Source organism: Zea mays, chromosome 2, assembly GCF_902167145.1.
Source record: "Zea mays cultivar B73 chromosome 2, Zm-B73-REFERENCE-NAM-5.0, whole genome shotgun sequence".
Lineage (NCBI taxonomy): Eukaryota > Viridiplantae > Streptophyta > Magnoliopsida > Poales > Poaceae > Zea > Zea mays.
In genome coordinates, this window is record NC_050097.1 from 211,228,017 (window position 1) to 211,246,585 (window position 18,569).

The window sequence follows — 18,569 nt, forward strand, 5'->3', positions numbered from 1 at the left end:
TATATATTTTTTTAAAAGAGAGAACTGAAACTAAAAAAACGTTAAAAAGAACAAGGAACAGAATTCACACTAGTTGCAACCAGGGTTCAATATTTCGGTCAAAATTTCACATTTTTTTATAATATTCAATTCTACCTGTGATCTCTGGTGAATATGTATAGTGGTAATTCGTTTTTTTATTGATGTGAGGTTCGTTCATATTTCAAATATTAGTCAAAATTATAAAGTTTCTTTTTTAAAAAACTACAATTCCAGCAATTTGCATTCCTACCGATGTCCAGTAGCATTTTTGGCTACCCCGTAGGCGACTTGCGGCGAAGTTCGTAAGTGGCGATCGAGCAAATTTGCCCTACCGTGGTTCTTGTTAAGATGTCAGCGACTGTATGTACAAGCACAACTGCACAAGCACTTGACAATAAAACATCCAAGGAAATTTGTTCTCTCATAGAATTTCGTAGGGAGGAAGTCACTAAAACTGAACAAACACGTGACTGAAACTGAAAGCAATGAATCGATGAGAGAAATAGGTGATGACACCCGACGTGTCATGTTGCCCCCGTACGTAGTGTCTTCCGGTTACTGCTCAACTAATGCTTCTTAAACTAATTTACTGGATGTTTTATTTGTCTCCTCCAGTTGGGCTCTTTCTCTAGGACTTGTCTTTGGCGACCTTGTCGAGTATAGGATCGACGATTGAATCCACCTCTTTCTTTATCTCGTCAACCTGCCAATGATACCAGTGAAGTGAATCTGATATCCTTAATATTTACTCTGTTCGTTTCAATTTATTACATTTTTACCTTTTCGAACCTAAATTTGATTGGCTAATCTTATTCAAAAAAAATGCATAACTATTATTAAATGTTACTGTGATATTGTTTAATATACAATATACTTTAGATATAGCTTTGATTTTTTTTCATTTTTCCCTAAAAAATGAACCGGTCAAGTTTAGTAAAAAAACAAAGAAATTATAACTTATGATAGAGGGAGTATTTATACGTAGAACTAGCCTATCGAGATGCATACTTCAGCAGGATCTAGAATCTTATGTTACTTTGCATAATATTAAAAGTCCGTGATTAAATTTAGTGCATATACCATTCAAAATTAATTATATTTGTTCTCCCATCATTTTCTAACACAATACCATTTAGATACTCAACAGTCTCTATAAAGTTATTGTCACGTGTTGCAACATAAGGTACTAAAAAAATTATAGAGCCAGTAGAAAAAGCGGTGGACGTAGATTAGAGGCTCACTAAATCAGTGTGCTAACATGACTACAAACACAAAACACGATTTATATAGATTCAGGCCACAAAAGTATAGTATCATGCATCCTTTTTATAGTGGACGAATTGCTAAAAGTAGAGATGAAATTTAAATACTCGGATGGTGTCTAAACTAGAGGACTATCTAACTCCCTCTCCACTTCGACTCTAGTAAGAGTTTAAACTAAATCCCCCAAAGTTACTTCTACACGTCCACTTCTTGAGCCTATTTCGACTATCTAGATCTTATATGGATTTGTGTTCTATGTTGTCCAACCCAGCTTCAGCTTACACTTTTAATTGCTTACTATATTATTCTACTCCATCCTCTTATATCACAACAAACAGTAAAGGTACATGTCTGCTAGATGGTGGACCATATCGAGCAGATGTTCAACTACTTCTATCTTATCATAGACGTTGAGCCATACATAGTGCACACCTCGATCATGCCACAATGTCAAGCATATCCTACTGCAATGACATATACATCCTATCATAGTGGCAGGTACAAGAGTCCATGTTGTTGAGTACCATGTAGTTGATAAATGGTGTAGTTGTCTGCAATTTATAATGCTAGCGAGTATGCCTACACATTCAAACATGCCTACAGTGATAGTGGCATTGCACATTGACAACAGGTATATCTATATCACTAGACATGGCGACAATGCACTTTTTGAATGAAACACCGTCCATACTTAGTGCGATGGATGAAAGCCTTATCTTGTCTACCACACATTAGTCGTCCTCATCCGCAACTTACATGGCATGAGGGCCATATTGTCCAAAGTCGTCTTATCTAGGGGGTGTCTTTGCCTGAGGTTGAATCGCTTGGGTCTGTCCAGCCCTAGGTGCATCCTAAAGGAAGTGTATAGGATCCTTAACTATGGGCCTCGCTTGTAGAGCCCCACAGACTTGCCCATGTTGGAGGCCTTGATTTCTGACCTAGAGGACCTCGAGTTGGAGCCCACTGGCTTGAAGGGCTGCAGACTTGATCAAAACTAGGCATGGCTCCTCGGAGTGCTATGCTGGCATCAGGCGGATCCACGATGAGTTTTATTTTACTAGACTGGGTATGATCTTCTCTCGAGACTGAAAATTATTATGCCTTGTGGATGTTTAATATGTAGTTTACAAACCCTTAGTTTAAGGTATACCACCTTTTTCTTATTTGTTTTTGTAACATAATGACATTTTAGATTTTTTTAACTCAGATTATTTCTTAGAAGTTCTCTATCCGTTGTTAATTTCAAACTCTAGTACATATTTTATCTTTATTTAACATTTTCTTTTATATTTTTGTTAAAGAGCTATTTTAGGTCATAGATTCCACTCTTAATTACACAGTGACATAAACATAGTTTTAGCAACCTGCACCATAACATTTGATGTTGAATTGCTTGTATCAAAGTAAGGTTTACGTGTATTAGTATTGTTTTATAAAGACAATAAAATGTTTTAGAGTTAAATTGCTACCAATACTGACATTATCATAATACATTAATACTTATTAACATATAAATTTATACTAGTATATATATATATCTAATATTAAAAAGTGAAGAGTTTCTTCCATTCACATCTTTACTTCCTAAACTACCCTTGTCATCTTTGTGATTGTGAGTATATGATTCATTATCATACGAGTTAGATTCTAAGTATATCAAGCGGCACTACATATTCCAACTTAATACATATTCAAACACGAGGTGGCCATTATATAAATTTCGCCACAAGTCACGTTGAAGTGGCCATGCAAAATGTGTAAATGTCGCATTATATACACGGGCACAGGCCGGGTTGTAACCAGAATTTTTCTTTAGGGAGACAACTAAATATATAATAACTATACTTTTAATGTCAATAAATTATATATATATATATATATATATATATATATATATAATAGTTGCTATTCATAACAATTAACACATGTATGTGCTAAGTACATAATGAATTTTAACTCATTACATATTTTAGTTGTAGATATACAAGTATTTCTTTTTTTGGGTTTTAGGGGTGTGTGTGTGGGGTGGGGGGGGGCACGACCCTGCTGGCCCCCTGTCTATGCTACTGCACAAGCATGTTTGCTAGTTTATTACAAGAATAATTGTAGATAAATTATTATAAACATAATAACTTAATTGCCAGTGTTCTCTAATTGAATAATGGATAGATGTTTCATATTAGTATAAGAATTTGCAGGGTATTTTTCTTGCTTATATTGTGAGGATTAATGTAGAGCCTTTATTAAGGGCATTGTCAGGGAAAAGATCCCTAGACTCCATCGGTCAGAGAGCGCGTACGAGATATGAACATCCGAACTACCAGGGGCCACCCATCAGCGAGGGGATAGGGAATTGTCTACATAGGAAGCACCCGCCCCCGAATAAACCCCGAGGCGTCGTTCCCGGGGTCGGAAGTGGCGGAGCTGCAGAGGGGGACCGGGCGAACCAAAAGGGAACCACTCCAGTGGATTTCTCGTCTGGCCCGAGATTGACCCACCATAAGTAGTCAGTCGCATTAACTACGTCTGACACCGAGTCGTAATAGAGAGTCGGTCCACCTCCCACTCATGACCTGCGCAACCCCTCGATCTATGAGCCCATCGGCCTGTAGTGCACTCATGACCTATCAAGTCTAGGCTTGAGTGCGCAGACCGTCCACAGGGCTCGCAACGCGACGAGCCGCACCGAGACCCAGGCTACGGAGGCCAGGGGTCAACGTGGCACATATGTAGTATAAGTAATGATGGCATCGGGCTCCGTGCCGCCCACGCCATCCGTCGTAATGAGCACGAACAGAGACAACTAGACAACATGGCGCGTACGGACAAGGCAACCTCACTGAGGTAAGACACCCAATTTTACCACGTTATAGTGACACCTTCTCAATAGAGCCACAGACCGTCGACCCCCACCTTGGCCTATAAAAGGAGGAGGTCAGCCATGAAGATGACAGACCCAAGAGGACACGAGACAGAGGACATGAGACAGAAGGCAACCACTTCGCATAGGACTCCAGTTATGCAGTCTTTAGGACCACCCCCGCATAAGAGATTTGAGAGCCCTTTCTCCCTCTCTCGCGGTCTCGTCCGCTTGTAACCCCTACTACAAGCATTGAGCAGCAAAGGTGCCGGTAGCGCGAGTCGCCAAAGACTGGATATAGGGACGTTCTACCCGAACCAACATAAACCTTGCGTCCACCGAGCACACCATTCGGAGCCTAGAACGTGCACATAGAAATTTACTTGTCGGAGCAGAGGTTCGAAACAACGAATTGAAAGAGAGATTGAGAGGGGTCAAGAATCCTAATTCTCGCTATTTGGAATGGATCCAATTCTATTGAGTCTGATCCATAGTGATCATTTCTCTTTAGCAAAGAATGACCTTGGTTATCAAAGGATTGAACAGCCGAGATCCATTTACTTATGATACCTAGTTGACATTGCTAACAAGGATCTAATGAATTATGAGTTTAATAGATTATCTTTAGCAGAAAGACGTATATTCTTTGCTCATTATCAAACAATCACTTATTCCCAAACCTCGTGTGGGGCTAATCGTTTTCATTTACCATCTCATGGAAAACCTTTTTCCTTCCACTTAGCCCTATCGGGTATTTTAGTGATAGGTTCTATAGGAACTGGACAATCCTATTTGGTCAAATACCTAACAAAAATTCATATTTTCCTTTCATTAAGGTACCAAGGCTTCTTATTCCACAAGAACGAAAGCACATTTTCATTCTTTCATATACTAGGGGTTTTTACTTGGAAAAGATAATGTTCCATACTAAAGGATTTGGGTCAGCGACAAACATCTAGTAAGTAATATTAAGATTTTTCATGCATCTGTGTGGGTCTTTGACTCTTTAATATGTATATGATTGAAACATATTAGCTTAAGCTATAATGGTAATTATTTCATCACTTTCTATAATACCATATCTCAATATTTTGGCATTCAATTTAATTTTATTATGTTGCAATTTTTAGCCACTTGTTAAGTTAAAAAATAGTACCTATTTCATTTATTCTTTTTGACTTCATTTAATATTCCCTCTACCCATAAAATAAGGTAGGCATGTATTTTCTAAAAGGTTTTAAAACTTTTTACTAATAATTTAGCCAAAAACACATTTTTTTATTATATACACGTTATATACTTGGAGTTGTATTCAAAAGTACTTTAATATGATGTTCATTTTGTATATGTTGACGGCATATTTTTAAAAAATGATCATAGTTTTACTCTAAAGACCGTACCAAAAGATCATATATCCTATTTTATGGGATGGAGGGAATAGGTCCTAAATTACATTTTTTGTTCAAGACATTATTTTTTCTATATTATAGAAATATTTGTAGTTGTATTATTTTATTAAACATAGAGCGCTTACAATTCTATCACCACCATATCATAATAATAATGTTCCAATTTAAATATATAACCATATATAACTTAACAAGTCACAAGATTTATTATCCTGAAGCCTTAATAAAATTTAAGGTGAATTCTGTCATTGGTCTATAATTTGATAAGGAAAACCTTTTCCATGACTAATAAACTATTCAAATAACCATTTGTATTAATATATGTACATGTTTATTTATTCTACATGGTGGTGTATAACATTTTTTATAGTTTAAAGTGGTAGAAATCTTTCATTTATAAACACTTGTATAGTGTACTTCATGGTTTTTTAACATATTAAAATATTTTTCATTATAGGTTGTATTAGAAATTAGACATCAATTTAATGGATATTTTAGTTTGTATTTTATAATGACAAAGGCTGGTAATTTACATATAAAATAAAGTAGTTATTTATAGCATTTTTTCACAATGGCAGATGTGGATAATTCAAGAACAAAATCTAGTAGTTGTTTAAAATTATCAAATGGCTCTCATTGCCGCTGGTGATTGAATCGAAGTCCACGAAACTAAATACTAGATGTTTCTTATCATTGTGTGAATTTGTAAAATTTATATATATATTTTGTTTTTGAAAGTATCTAGAGAGAATTAACGTGGAAATTCCGTTACGTTGAAGACCTATCGTTAGTAGCAATCTAGATATAATCCAGATAGTCACTTTAGATTTTTCTTTATAATTGTACATAAGGTATAGTTTAAATAATGATGGAGGCTGCTAATTTAGATGTTAAATTTAGAGAATTTCTTTACATTTTACCTTTTCATAATGACATAGGCAGGTAATTTAGATGAAAACTTGGTGCCACTTGGGATTTCTCTTATAATAATAGATCAATCATTTAAAATTTTAAGTTAATATTAGGGGTGCTACTTTAGTTTTTTTTTGTTGATATTAGCAAAGGCAACAATTTATATATAGATTTAGAGATTAATTTAGAGTATTTTCACAATCGTATAGGTGCCTATTTTTTATTGAAAAAATGAAATAGACAGTGGCTATTATTGTCGGTGACAATTAAAGTGTTGAATCAATAAGCTAAAAAATAAAAGTCTAGCATGTGGGCCAAATAAATGTAACTGTATGTTCACATGCCATATGAAGCCAAACGACAACCCCCAGACTCGATCGTAGTCGTAGCACGTGATTGTACCAAGCCATCATGGAAGCACGTAAGCTAGTACTCGTACCAGCAGCTGCAGTAGTAACTAGGAAGCGAATAGATTTGGTAAAAGTAAAAAAAAAAAAACTAACCTTCTCAATCAGGGCCTCAGCTTTGTCGGCATCTTCCTCGATCTCATCCGCGATCGTCTTAATCTTGGAGGCTGCCTGCTTGAGAGTTTCACTGCCGGGGAACGCTTGCGCAACCTCGTCGGCGACCTTCTCGGTCGCCTCCGCCACCGAGTCGATCACCTCGATCGCCGCCTCCGCCGTCTTCTCTACGTTATCTGCCACACAAAAGTTGCAAAACCAAAACATATATATGCGCGCTGATGCTAATGCTACGCTAGAAGGTGATTAATTAATTTCTCGAAGCGGTGGACGCACGCGGCGGCCGGTCGTCTCCGCCGTGTTTTACCTTCTAATGCTCTGAACCTTCTGTAAAGAGGCACTGCTGCAGCTATGGCCGCTCCGAACATCCAGAGCCTGACAAAGCGGACACGGTACGTAGGCCGTTTTGGAACGCGACGAAGGGAATCGAACGATTTTTTTTTTTGGAAATCGCATCTGAACAGCAATGAACAAGCAAAGCATGGATGTGTATCTGTTTGAGCTTTTAATTTTCACTCACCATGATGAAAGCAGGTCAGGTATTGGGATGATGGTGAGGCTTCCTCCTAACGAATTTGCAGGGCATGGATGAACCGCACGAATTCTGAACAAAAAAGAAACGGCTGAAATTAAACTTCATATGTGTGCTGTTGAGACTTAATTACTGTTAACGGTACATGCTAAGAAACGAGAGAGAGAGAGAGAGAGAGATGCATTTACCGTGTAGTTCTTTTGATCGGAGCCATGCCTGAAGGATTCATGGTGGAGCCGATAAGACTTGGGCGGCGACCATGAGATGATACGGAGATGACGACTGGAGTCCCGCGGCGGCGAGGAGGAGAAACCACAAGGGTGGCCTGAAGTGCCAGGCCTCCAGAAGCAACACAAGAACTGAGCGCGGCCATGTAGTGGGGGGTGTTTCTTCGTTCTAGACGAAAGCTACTCTTTGGTGATGCGCATCTAGCTAGTCTATTGCCTGGAGAACTGCTTCTGTTGCTGTGGGTAATCACTCGGAACCAGCTAGCAGTATATAAAAGGAGGGAGTAACTAGTGATGATACACAGCAAGGAGATGATATAGAGAGAGGCGACTGGCGAGCCGAAAAAATTAAGGGCCCGTTCGGTTGTACAGAATAAGACAGGATTCATTTCAGTTCATCAAAATCTATATAAATTAGAAAAGTAATCTAACTAGGAATTAATCTGGGGCTCTAATCCCAAACAACCGTGTCGGGGACCATAATTAGGGGTACCCTCAAGACGCCTAATTCTCAGCTGGTAACCCCCATCAGCATAAAGCTGCAAAGGCCTGATGGGTACGATTAAGTCAGGGATCAGTCCACACGAGTGACTCGATCACGCTTCGCCCGAGCCTAGCCTCGGCCAAGGGCAGCCGACCTCGAGAGACTTCCGTCTCGCCCGAGGCCCCCCTTTTTAACGGCGGACACACATCCAGCTCGCCCGAGGCCCTGGCTTCGCTTAGAAGCAACCCTGACTAAATCGCCGTACCGACTGACTAAGTTGCAGGAGCATTTAACGCAAAGGTGGCCTGACACCTTTATCCTGACACGCGCCCCCCGGCAGAGCCGAAGTGACCGCCGTCACTCACCGCTCTACTGACCAGTCTGACGGAAGGACAGCGCCGCCTGCGCCACTCCGACTGCAGTGCCACTCGACAGAGTGAGTCTGACAGGCAGTCAGGCCTTGCCAAAGGCGCCATGGCGAACTCCGCTCCGCCCGACCCCAGGGCTCGGACTCGGGCTAAGACCCGGAAGACGGCGAACTCCGCTCTGCCCGACCCCAGGGCTCGGACTCGGGCTAAGACCCGGAAGACGGCGAACTCCGCTCCGCCCGACCCCAGGGCTCGGACTCGGGCTAAGACCCGGAAGACGGCGAACTCCGCTCTGCCCGACCCCAGGGCTCGGACTCGGGCTAAGACCCGGAAGACGACGAACTCCGCTCCGCCCGACCCCAGGGCTCGGACTCGGGCTAAGCCCCAGAAGACGACGAAACTCCGCCTCGCCCGACCCAGGGCTCGGACTCCGCCCTGGCCTCGGTCGAACAACCTCCGCCTCGCCCGACCCGATGGCTCAAACTCGGGCTCAGCCCCGGAAGACAACGAAACTCCGCCTCGCCCGACCCAGGGCTCGGACTCCGCCCTGGCCTCGGCCGAACGACCTCCGCCTCGCCCGACCCGATGGCTCGGGTTCGGCCTCAGCAACAGAAGACAGACTCAACCTCGGCTTCGGAGGAGCCCCCACGTCGCCCGACCTAGGGCACAAGCCCGCCACGTCAACAAGAAGCGCCATCATCATCCTACCCCGAGCCGACTCGGGTCACGGAGAACAAGACCGGCGTCCCATCTGGCCAGCTCCGCCAGATGGACAATGATGGCGCCCCACAAGCTCTGTGACGACGGCGGCTCTCAGCTCTCTTACGGAAGCAGGGCGACGTCAGCAAGGACTCGACCGCTCCAACAGTTGTCCCTCCGCCAGGCTCCGTCGCTCCTCCGACAGCCACGACATCACGCCAGCAAGGTGCCAAGACCTCTCTGGCTGCCACATTGGCATGTACCTAGGGCACTAGCTCTCTCTCCGCTAGACACGTAGCGCTCTGCTACACCCCCCATTGTACACCTGGACCCTCTCCTTGCGACTGTAAAAGGAAGGACCAGGGCCTTCTTAGAGAAGGTTGGCCGCGCGGGGACGAGGACGAGACAGGCGCTCTCTTGGGGCCGCTCGCTTCCCTCACCCGCGTGGACGCTTGTAACCCCCCTACTGCAAGCGCACCCGACCTGGGCGCGGGACGAACACGAAGGCCGCGGGATCTCCACCTCTCTCACGCCCGTCTCCGGCCACCTCGCCTCTTCCCCCCTTCGCGCTCGCCCACGCGCTCGACCCATCTGGGCTGGGGCACGCAGCACACTCACTCGTCGGCTCGGGGACCCCCCGGTCTCGAAACGCCGACAGTTGGCGCGCCAGGTAGGGGAACGCTGCGTGCTGACGAACAGCTTCCCGTCAAGCTCTAGATGGGCAGTCTCCAGCAACCTCTCCGGCCCGGGACGGTGCTCCGTTTCGGGAGCCTTGAGTTCATGTCCTTCGACGGCAGCTACGACATGATACTCCTTCCTCCGCCGCGCGACAACGACAGTGGCGGCCGACAACCCACCCGCCGGCGGCGGAATCGGCGACATCTTCCCTGCGTGGTGGGAGAACAACATTCGAGCTCGCTCCGTCCTCTCCCCCGCCAACGGAGGAGGAGGCGAGGCAACCAAGGCCAAGCGGGAGGCCGCGCTTCGTCGGCTGTCGAGCGAATCGACGTCCCCAGCGCCCCGACGGAAGGCACGCCGGGCGTCGACCTCGTGTTCGAGACGGAGGCAGGCGCCGTCCCCCCGCGACACGCTGATCCCGAGCAAGAAGACGACGCCAGCGCGCTCGCGGAAAGCCTGCAGGACGTCGCCCTCGTACCTGAGATGACGGTGCAACCAGTCCCCGATGTGACTACGTCACTCCTCGTCGACCAAAAGGTATCGACTAACTCCCATCTTATGTCATTTCGACTCGGCCTCGACCCGCCAAGCGACCTCGCTTTGGCGGGCGCTCTCATTGAGGCGAGTGCAACCCCACTAGGGTTTCGTATGCGGTCGCCTTGGGACCGGTTGACGGACGTCTCAACCTATGGGCCCTCTAGGTCCGAGGAAGATGACGATCCCAGCACCTGTTGGGATTTCTCTGGACTTGGCAACCCCGGTGCCATGCGGGACTTCATGACCGCATGTGACTATTGCCTCTCCGACTGTTCCGACGGAAGACGCAGCCTTGACGACGAGGGCTGCGGCCCAAGCCGCGAATGTTTCCACATCGAGCTAGGGGGTCCCTCCGAAGGCAACCATCTCGGCATGCCGGAGGACGGTGATCTTCCTAGGCCGGTGCCTCGCGCTGACATCCCGCGGGAGCTAGCTGTGGTCCCCGTTCTGGCGGGGGGTTATGACCCACAACTCGAGCAAGTCCGCGAAGCGCAGGCCAGGCTCAACGAGGGAACAGGAGCGCTTGAGCCGATCTGTCGGGACGCCGAGCAGGCATGGGCGGGCCAACCCCCGGCCGGAGAAATACGTCACCTGCCCCAAGGTCTCCAGCGTCGCGTCGCCGACGATGTCAGGGTCAGGCCGCCGCCCGCATCCAGCGGGGTTGGTCAGAACCTGGCAGTCGCAGCGATGCTCCTCCGCGCGATGCCGGAGCCATCAACCACCGAGGGTCGGCGAATCCAGGGAGAGCTCAAGAATCTTCTGGAAGGCGCCGCGGCCCGACGGGCCGAGAGCACTGCCTCCCGAAGGCAGGGATATCCCTCGGAACCTCATGCCGCGACTTCCCGATTCATGCGGGAAGCCTCGGTCTACACCGGGCGCACGCGTAACACCGCGCCTGCGGCCCCGGGCCACCTCGGCAACGAGCACCACCGACGCGACCGTCGGGCCCACCTCGACGAAAGGGTGCGCCGAGGCTACCACCCCAGGCGTGGGGGACGCTACGACAGCGGGGAGGATCGGAGTCCCTCGCCCGAACCACCCGGTCCGCAGGCCTTCAGTCGGGCCATCCGACGGGTGCCGTTCCCGACCCGGTTCCGACCCCCGACTACTATCACGAAGTACTCGGGGGAAACGAGACCGGAACTGTGGCTCGCGGACTACCGCCTGGCCTGCCAACTGGGTGGGACGGACGACGACAACCTCATCATCCGTAACCTCCCCCTGTTCCTCTCCGACACTGCTCGCGCCTAGTTGGAGCACCTGCCTCCGGGGCAGATCTCCAACTGGGACGACTTGGTCCAAGCCTTCGCCGGCAATTTCCAGGGCACATGCGTGCGCCCCGGGAATTCCTGGGACCTTCGAAGCTGCCGGCAACAGCCGGGAGAGTCTCTCCGGGACTACATCCGGCGATTCTCGAAGCAGCGCACCGAGCTGCCCAACATCATCGACTCGGATGTCATCGGCGCGTTCCTCGCCGGCACCACTTGCCGCGACCTGGTGAGCAAGCTGGGTCGCAAGACCCCCACCAGGGCGAGCGAGCTGATGGACATCGCCACCAAGTTCGCCTCTGGCCAGGAGGCGGTCGAGGCTATCTTCCGAAAGGACAAGCAGCCCCAGGGCCGCCCGTCGGAAGAGGCTCCCGAGGCGTCTACTCCGCGCGGCGCCAAGAAGAAAGGCAAGAAGAAGTTGCAATCGAAACGCGACGCCGCTGACGCGGACCTTGTCGCCGCCGCCGAGTACAAGCACCCTCGGAAGCCCCCCGGAGGTGCTAACCTCTTCGACAAGATGCTCAAGGAGTCGTGCCCCTACCATCAGGGGCCCGTCAAGCACACCCTCGAGGAGTGCATCATGCTTCGGCGTCATTTCCACAGGGTCGGGCCACCCGCCGAGGGTGGCAGGGCCCGCGACGACGACAAGAACGAGGATCGCCAAGCAGGAGAGTTCCCCGAGGTCCGCGACTGCTTCATGATCTATGGAGGGCATGCGGCGAATGCCTCGGCTCGGCACCGCAAGCAAGAGCGCCGGGAGGTCTGCTCGGTGAAGGTGGCGGCGCCAGTCTACCTAGACTGGTCCGACAAGCCCATCACCTTCGACCAGGCTGACCACCCCGACCATGTGCCGAGCCCGGGGAAATACCCGCTCGTCGTCGACCCCGTCATCGGCAACGTCAGGCTCACCAAGGTCCTGATGGATGGGGGCAGCTGCCTCAACATCATCTACGCCGAGACCCTCAAGCTCCTGCGCATCGATCTGTCCTTCGTCCGGGCAGGCGCTGCGCCCTTCCACGGGATCGTCCCTGGGAAGCGCGTCTAGCCCCTCGGGCGACTCGACCTCCCCGTCTGCTTCGGAACGCCCTCCAACTTCCGAAGGGAGACCCTGACGTTCGAGGTGGTCGGGTTCCGAGGAACCTACCACGCTGTGCTGGGGAGGCCATGCTACGCGAAGTTCATGGCCGTCCCCAACTACACCTACTTGAAGCTCAAGATGCCGGGCCCCAACGGGGTCATCACCGTCGGCCCCACGTACAAACACGCGTTCGAATGCGACGTGGAGTGCGTGGAGTACGCCGAGGCCCTCGCCGAGTCCGAGGCCCTCATCGCCGACCTGGAGAACCTCTCCAAGGAGGTGCCAGACGTGAAGCGTCACGCCGGCAACTTCGAGCCAGCGGAGACGGTTAAGGCCGTCCCTCTCGACCCCAAATAGGAAGCAGCGCTCGTCGACTTTCTCTGCGCAGACGCTGATGTCTTTACGTGGAGTCCCTCGGACATGCCTGGCATACTGAGGGATGTCGCCGAGCGCTCGCTGGATACTCGGACCTTAGTCTGATCCGTCAGGCAGCCTCTGCGCCTCGGTCATCAAGGAAGGGTCGGCCTCGCCTCGGCAGAGCCCGACCCTCCCTCGGGGGCTAAAAAGGGGGAACTCCTCTGCATCAAGATTGGGCATACTTCTCCGCGCCGAAAATTTTCAATCAAAAAAAGGGCCCCTTGCGTTCTCCTGGCAATGTCAGAAGCAGGGTCTCGAGGAGCGAACGCGGGTACATGTAAATGGCGAGGCCGACTGAGCCGAGGGACTCCTGCGCCTTCGGGTTAGGGACACCTCACTCATCACCTGCCACTAAAAATGACCCAACTCGAGAAGCCGCCCTATTGTCGACAAGCTAGGACGAACACGCAGATGGAAGGAAAAGAGAGTACGACTTCATGCAAGAAAGACAAAGTGTTCAGGCCTCAGCGGCCGCGGTGGGACACGCATCCAACAAGAAATTGTTTAAACAAGAATTAAGCGCCGCCTTGGGAAGGAGCCGCGCCCTCAGCTCCGTCCCCGTCGTCGGTGAGGTCTATCTCGGCCTCCGGTGACGGCGGAGGGGGAAGGATCTCTGCTTCGAAGGTGGTCGCCAGCACCGCGCTCGGACCCGCGGCAACCGCGTCAAGCCGCTGGACCTCTGCCAGGGCAGCATCGTCTTCGTCAGGAAGACAGTACCCCTCACTAACCCGCTCCAGGTCCACGACGTAGTGGGAAGCAAGCACGGCGAAGGCCCGCCTGACGCCATGGTGTAGCGCCTCGCGGACTCTGCCGCGCGCGTGATCACCCAAGGCTCGAAGGCGGCTTTGAGGGGAGCTTCCTGAAGGGACGTCGACGGAGCCGAGGGTATGGTAAAAATCCGAGACGGCCTCGGACATGGCCACGAGGTCAGCTTCCCTCTGCTCGGCAGCTCCGGCAAGCGCCTCGGCGAGCGCCTTGGCGGACTCGTCAAGGGCGGACTCGAGCTCTGTGAGCAACCAAGAGAAACACCTCAAGCACAAGCAGAGGAAACAGACAAGAACAAGAACCGGTGAGGACCAAGACGTACCTCCGGCTCGGACACGATGCTCCGAGGCCGCGACCTGGGCTACGGCTAGGTCGGCCGCGAGGGTCTCAGCTCGGCTTTCGGCCTCGGCAGCCCGGCCCCGAGATTGGTCCCGCTCCTCAATGACCTGGGCGAGCTCCGATCGCTGCCGTTGCGCCTCCGCACGCGCTGCTGCCGCCTCGGCTCTCAGATCGGCGCAGAGCAGCTGGAGGTCCGCTACCTTGGCATCCTGCTGAGAAAGGCGCGCAGTAGCCCCGGCGAGCGAGGACCTCATGGATCGCAGCGAGCCCCAGACATCGACCTCGCGGCGGATGAACGACGACTTGGCAGCGCTCCGGTCCGTCAGATCCTGGGGAAAGGAAACAGGGCGTCACGACGAGTGTCTCGCTCGCAGAAGGAAAAAGGTACGCCTGAAATTGCTACCTGGAGGATTTTGGGGACGTCTCTGCAGAGAACCTCCAACGACGACCGGAGCGACCCCACCGTTGCCTCCGCACACTCGCGGAGCTCGTCCCAGGACTGGTCCTCCTGCTCATCGTCGAGAACAAAGACAGGGTCCGAGGCCTCGCGGGTCCGGAATCGGAGCAACGGGCGCCGGGTCTCGGAGTTTCGCCGCACAGCGATGAGGCTGTCACCCGGTTGGACGGACCGCGCGTCCACGCCCACCTCATCTGAGGCCTTGGGTGCCGGTGCATCAGCCATCCCGACGCCGGCAGCAACTGGTCGCTCTCCGACAGGGACGGCGGCAACCTCGGCAGTGGCGGGCGCCGGCGTGGCCGGCAGGACAGGCGGGCTCAGGGCCACGTGGGCTGACGTCAACGCCTCCTCAACCACGATGGCCGCCTCGGCAGAAGAGCCGGCCTCGGGAGCCCGCTCCTCAGAGACCGGCGACACCCGAGCCCCCTGCGGAGAAGTACCCCGCGAAAGGGTCGGCAGGATGACAAGGTCTGGGGCGGCGCTGGCCACACAGTCCGGCGCCGTCTTGAGGGCCTTCCGGGGCGCCAGGTCGGTCTGGCCATGACTGCGCTTACTGGATAAAAGAAAAAAAAGAGAGGAGGAAAGAAAGATCACGGCCGAGACATATGAATGGGAAGCCAAGACGAAGACATTCCGAGATACTCACCCACTTCGGGCCATTATCCACCGCGCCTGGGGGGAGGTCTCTTGAATCCCGGCCCCCAAGACGGCCGCCGAGGTCCGCTTCGCCGGCATCTTCGACGCCACCCTCGCCGTGGACGCCCGGGGAGTAGATTGCCCGGGCGCGGTCGCGGTGACCCGAGGGTCACCCCCATGCGCCACCGGTACGAGCGGCGGCCCCTGGGGAGCAGATACCCTGACCTGGCCCTCCGGAGCCACCTCAGCTCCTCCGGCCAAGGGAACGGGCGACGCCTCGGGTCGCCCCCGTGCCTCGGACTAGGACCCTGACGCCCCAACTCCGGGGACTGATGGTGTCGGCCCGCGTGGGGGCTGGCTCGACGACTCCTGGCCACACCCCGAGCCGAGGCCGAGGCCAAGACGGGCGGCCATGTCGTCCTCCTCCTCCTCATCGTCGTCATCGTCGTCGTCGGGCGTCTCCGGCGACGGCTCCCTCGGGAGTCCTTCCCTCTCCTGCTGGCGACGGCGCTTCTCCAAGGCGTCCCGAGCCCGCCTCCGCTCGCGGGCCCGGGCCTTCTCCGCGTCCTTCTTTTTCTTCTTCTCCTCCGCGGCGACCCGCCGCGCTGCACGGTCCACCGCGTCCTCCGGGACCCGTGGCTGGGAGGGTTTGTGCCACCCCACATCCTAAAAGGAAGGGAGGAAGGAACCCGATCATAAGGACCCGGAGCGACCCGATATACGAAGAAGGAAGGAGCGAATACTCACCAAAGTTACACACCCCTGGTCGGGGCGCATCCGAAGCTGGGAGTATGCGTGGGGGTCCGGCTTCCCCATCGCAGCCGACACCCGCCATTGGAGGGCGTTGAAGGGGAGAGGATCAGGGGACATTCGCGAGCCCTCCCAGTCAGCCTCTGGGGTCATCTCCCAGAGTGGCAGCCGCCTCTCCGCCAATGGAAGCACCCTCCGACGGTGGATAGCGGCGATCACTCCCGCAGCGGTAAGTCCCCCCTCCCGCAACTCCTTCAGGGCCTGGAGAAGGGGTTCGAGATTCTTCTGCCTCTCGTGCGGGGTCCCGTGGCGCCAGGCGTCGGTGGCAGCAGTAACTACTCGCTGGGAGAACGGTGGGAGCAACTCACCGTCATTCCGGAGGTAGAACCACCGGCGCTGCCACCCCTTGTTCGAAGACGCAAGAATGGCTGGAATGTACTGTAACGCCCGCGACTGCCTCAACAAGAGAATGCAGCCGCCGGCCCGCACCGCTGCACGGATCCTCCTCTCCCCCGTCGACAAGGCGAAAGGCTCGGCGAGGAAGAGATGAGTCCACAAATCCCAATGAGGGGCGATCCCCAAGTACCCTTCGCATACCGCTACGAAGATAGCGGCCTGCGAGATGGAGTTGGGGGAGAGGTTGTGCAACTCCACCCCGTAGTGGAACAGGATGGCCCGCATAAAGCGGCCCGTCGGCACACCGAATCCCCGCTCATGGAAGGAGACGAAGCTCACGACGTACCCCGGCGGTGGGGACAGAGCGGCTCCGCCCACGGGAGGAATCCACTCTGGCCGCTGCTTGTCGGTGAGGGGGCGGAGCAAACCCTCGCCGACCAGCTCCTCCAGATCACTCGCCGTCACCGTGGAGAAAGGCCACGGATCGCGCGGGGGGATTATGGTCACTCGATCCGCCATCACCAAAATGGAAGAGATGGCGGCGCGGGGGGCAGGAAGGGCGGGTTTTTCTCTTCTCCGACTAAAGTTTCCCGGGTTGCGAAAACCTAAAGGGAAAAGAAGGGAGCAGAGCAAAGAACCGTCACCGGACCCCCTCTCGAGTATATGAAGGCCAGGGCAAAACCGTTTTCAGCGCACCGCCCGGACCGGACGCGGGATTCGAAAAGCGCGAGGCGAAACAGCCGTTCCTCGAACTGCTCGCGCACGCGCAACGGCCGCCCCGCCAACCACTCGCCCCGTCGCATTAACTCCGCGGCGGGACACGCGGCGCCTCTGGCAGGAGAAGCGGACGACGCTTCGCCTTCGCCGTAATAACCGCGTCAAAAAAGAGGTACGCCACGTCGTTCGATTTCGTATCCTTTTCCTTTGTCCTCTTCCTCTATCTCTTGCAACAGGGATCGGGAAAGGGGGATACCCCGAAAAGGATCCTTCCCTGTGAAGGAACCGGGCTCCGAGCCCCCCTACTGATCAGAGGTTCGAAGGCTGGCCCTCCGAAGGGTTCAACAGTCGCCTCAGATCGCGTGGGCCCGACACCCACTACTGGTCAGGGGTTCGAAGGCCGGCCCCCCGAAGGGTTCCATGGCCGCCTCAGGCTACTCGGGCTCCGCGCCCATTACTGATCAGGGGTTCGAAGGCTGGCCCCCGAAGGGTTCACAGTCGCCTCAGACACCGAGCGAGGGATGACCAGGGGTATGTTCGATACATAACCGAGGCTCGGGCTGCGCTCCCGAGGTACCCTAGGACATTTCCGGGACCAGCGGGAACGATCTTGTAACGGAATCCCATCGGAGTGAGGCATCGAGCCCTCGGACCCCGTCGCCAGGGGACCGGGTCCGGCAAATCACCCGCAGGTACTTTTGGGCGTGCCTCTGGGCCCCTAGCCGACCCCCAACGAACGGGGCACGGACGTCCACTCGGATTACCCGCTTGCAGCTCACCGGAGACACCATGTTCGGTGCCCATCGAGGGTAACATGGCGCTCTCCCCCCTCCTCCTTGCGGAAAGGCGACGTAGGGGTGTATGTAAAAAAGCCGAGTCTGTCCCTGATCGTTCTCTCGCCCTGTGCAGAGGCTCGGGGGCTGCTCTCGCAAACCTGGCTCCGGCCAAAACCGTTGACAGCGTCAACATACCAGCCCGAGAGCTTGGGCCCCGACCGTGCACCCGGGCTACGGCCAGTTCGCATGAGGGAACGACCAGACCAGCCGAAGCATTACGCAAGTGAAAGGGAATTAGGCTTACACCTAGTCCCTAATTAATTTTGGTGGTTGAATTGCCCAACACAAACATTTGAACTAACTAGTTTGCCCAAGTGTATAGACTATACAGGTGTAAAAGGTTCATACTCAGCCAAATAAAAAGACCAAGTTTTGGATTCAACAAAGGAGCAAAGTGGG

At 52.5% G+C, this 18,569-nt stretch overlaps 1 protein-coding gene across 1 annotated transcript; it reads right to left on the reverse strand.

The window, feature by feature from the left end:
* Nucleotides 1-320: 320 nt before the first annotated feature.
* On the reverse strand, nt 321-8,062 carry LOC100192571 (uncharacterized). Its single transcript, NM_001137786.2, has 5 exons — nt 7,707-8,062; nt 7,507-7,590; nt 7,294-7,361; nt 6,969-7,162; nt 321-724 (listed from the first exon to the last, which is right to left on the reverse strand). The coding sequence occupies exons 1-5, from the start codon at nt 7,889-7,891 to the stop codon at nt 650-652; spliced, it is 606 nt and encodes a 201-aa protein (NP_001131258.1). The 5' UTR covers nt 7,892-8,062; the 3' UTR covers nt 321-649.
* Nucleotides 8,063-18,569: the final 10,507 nt, after the last annotated feature.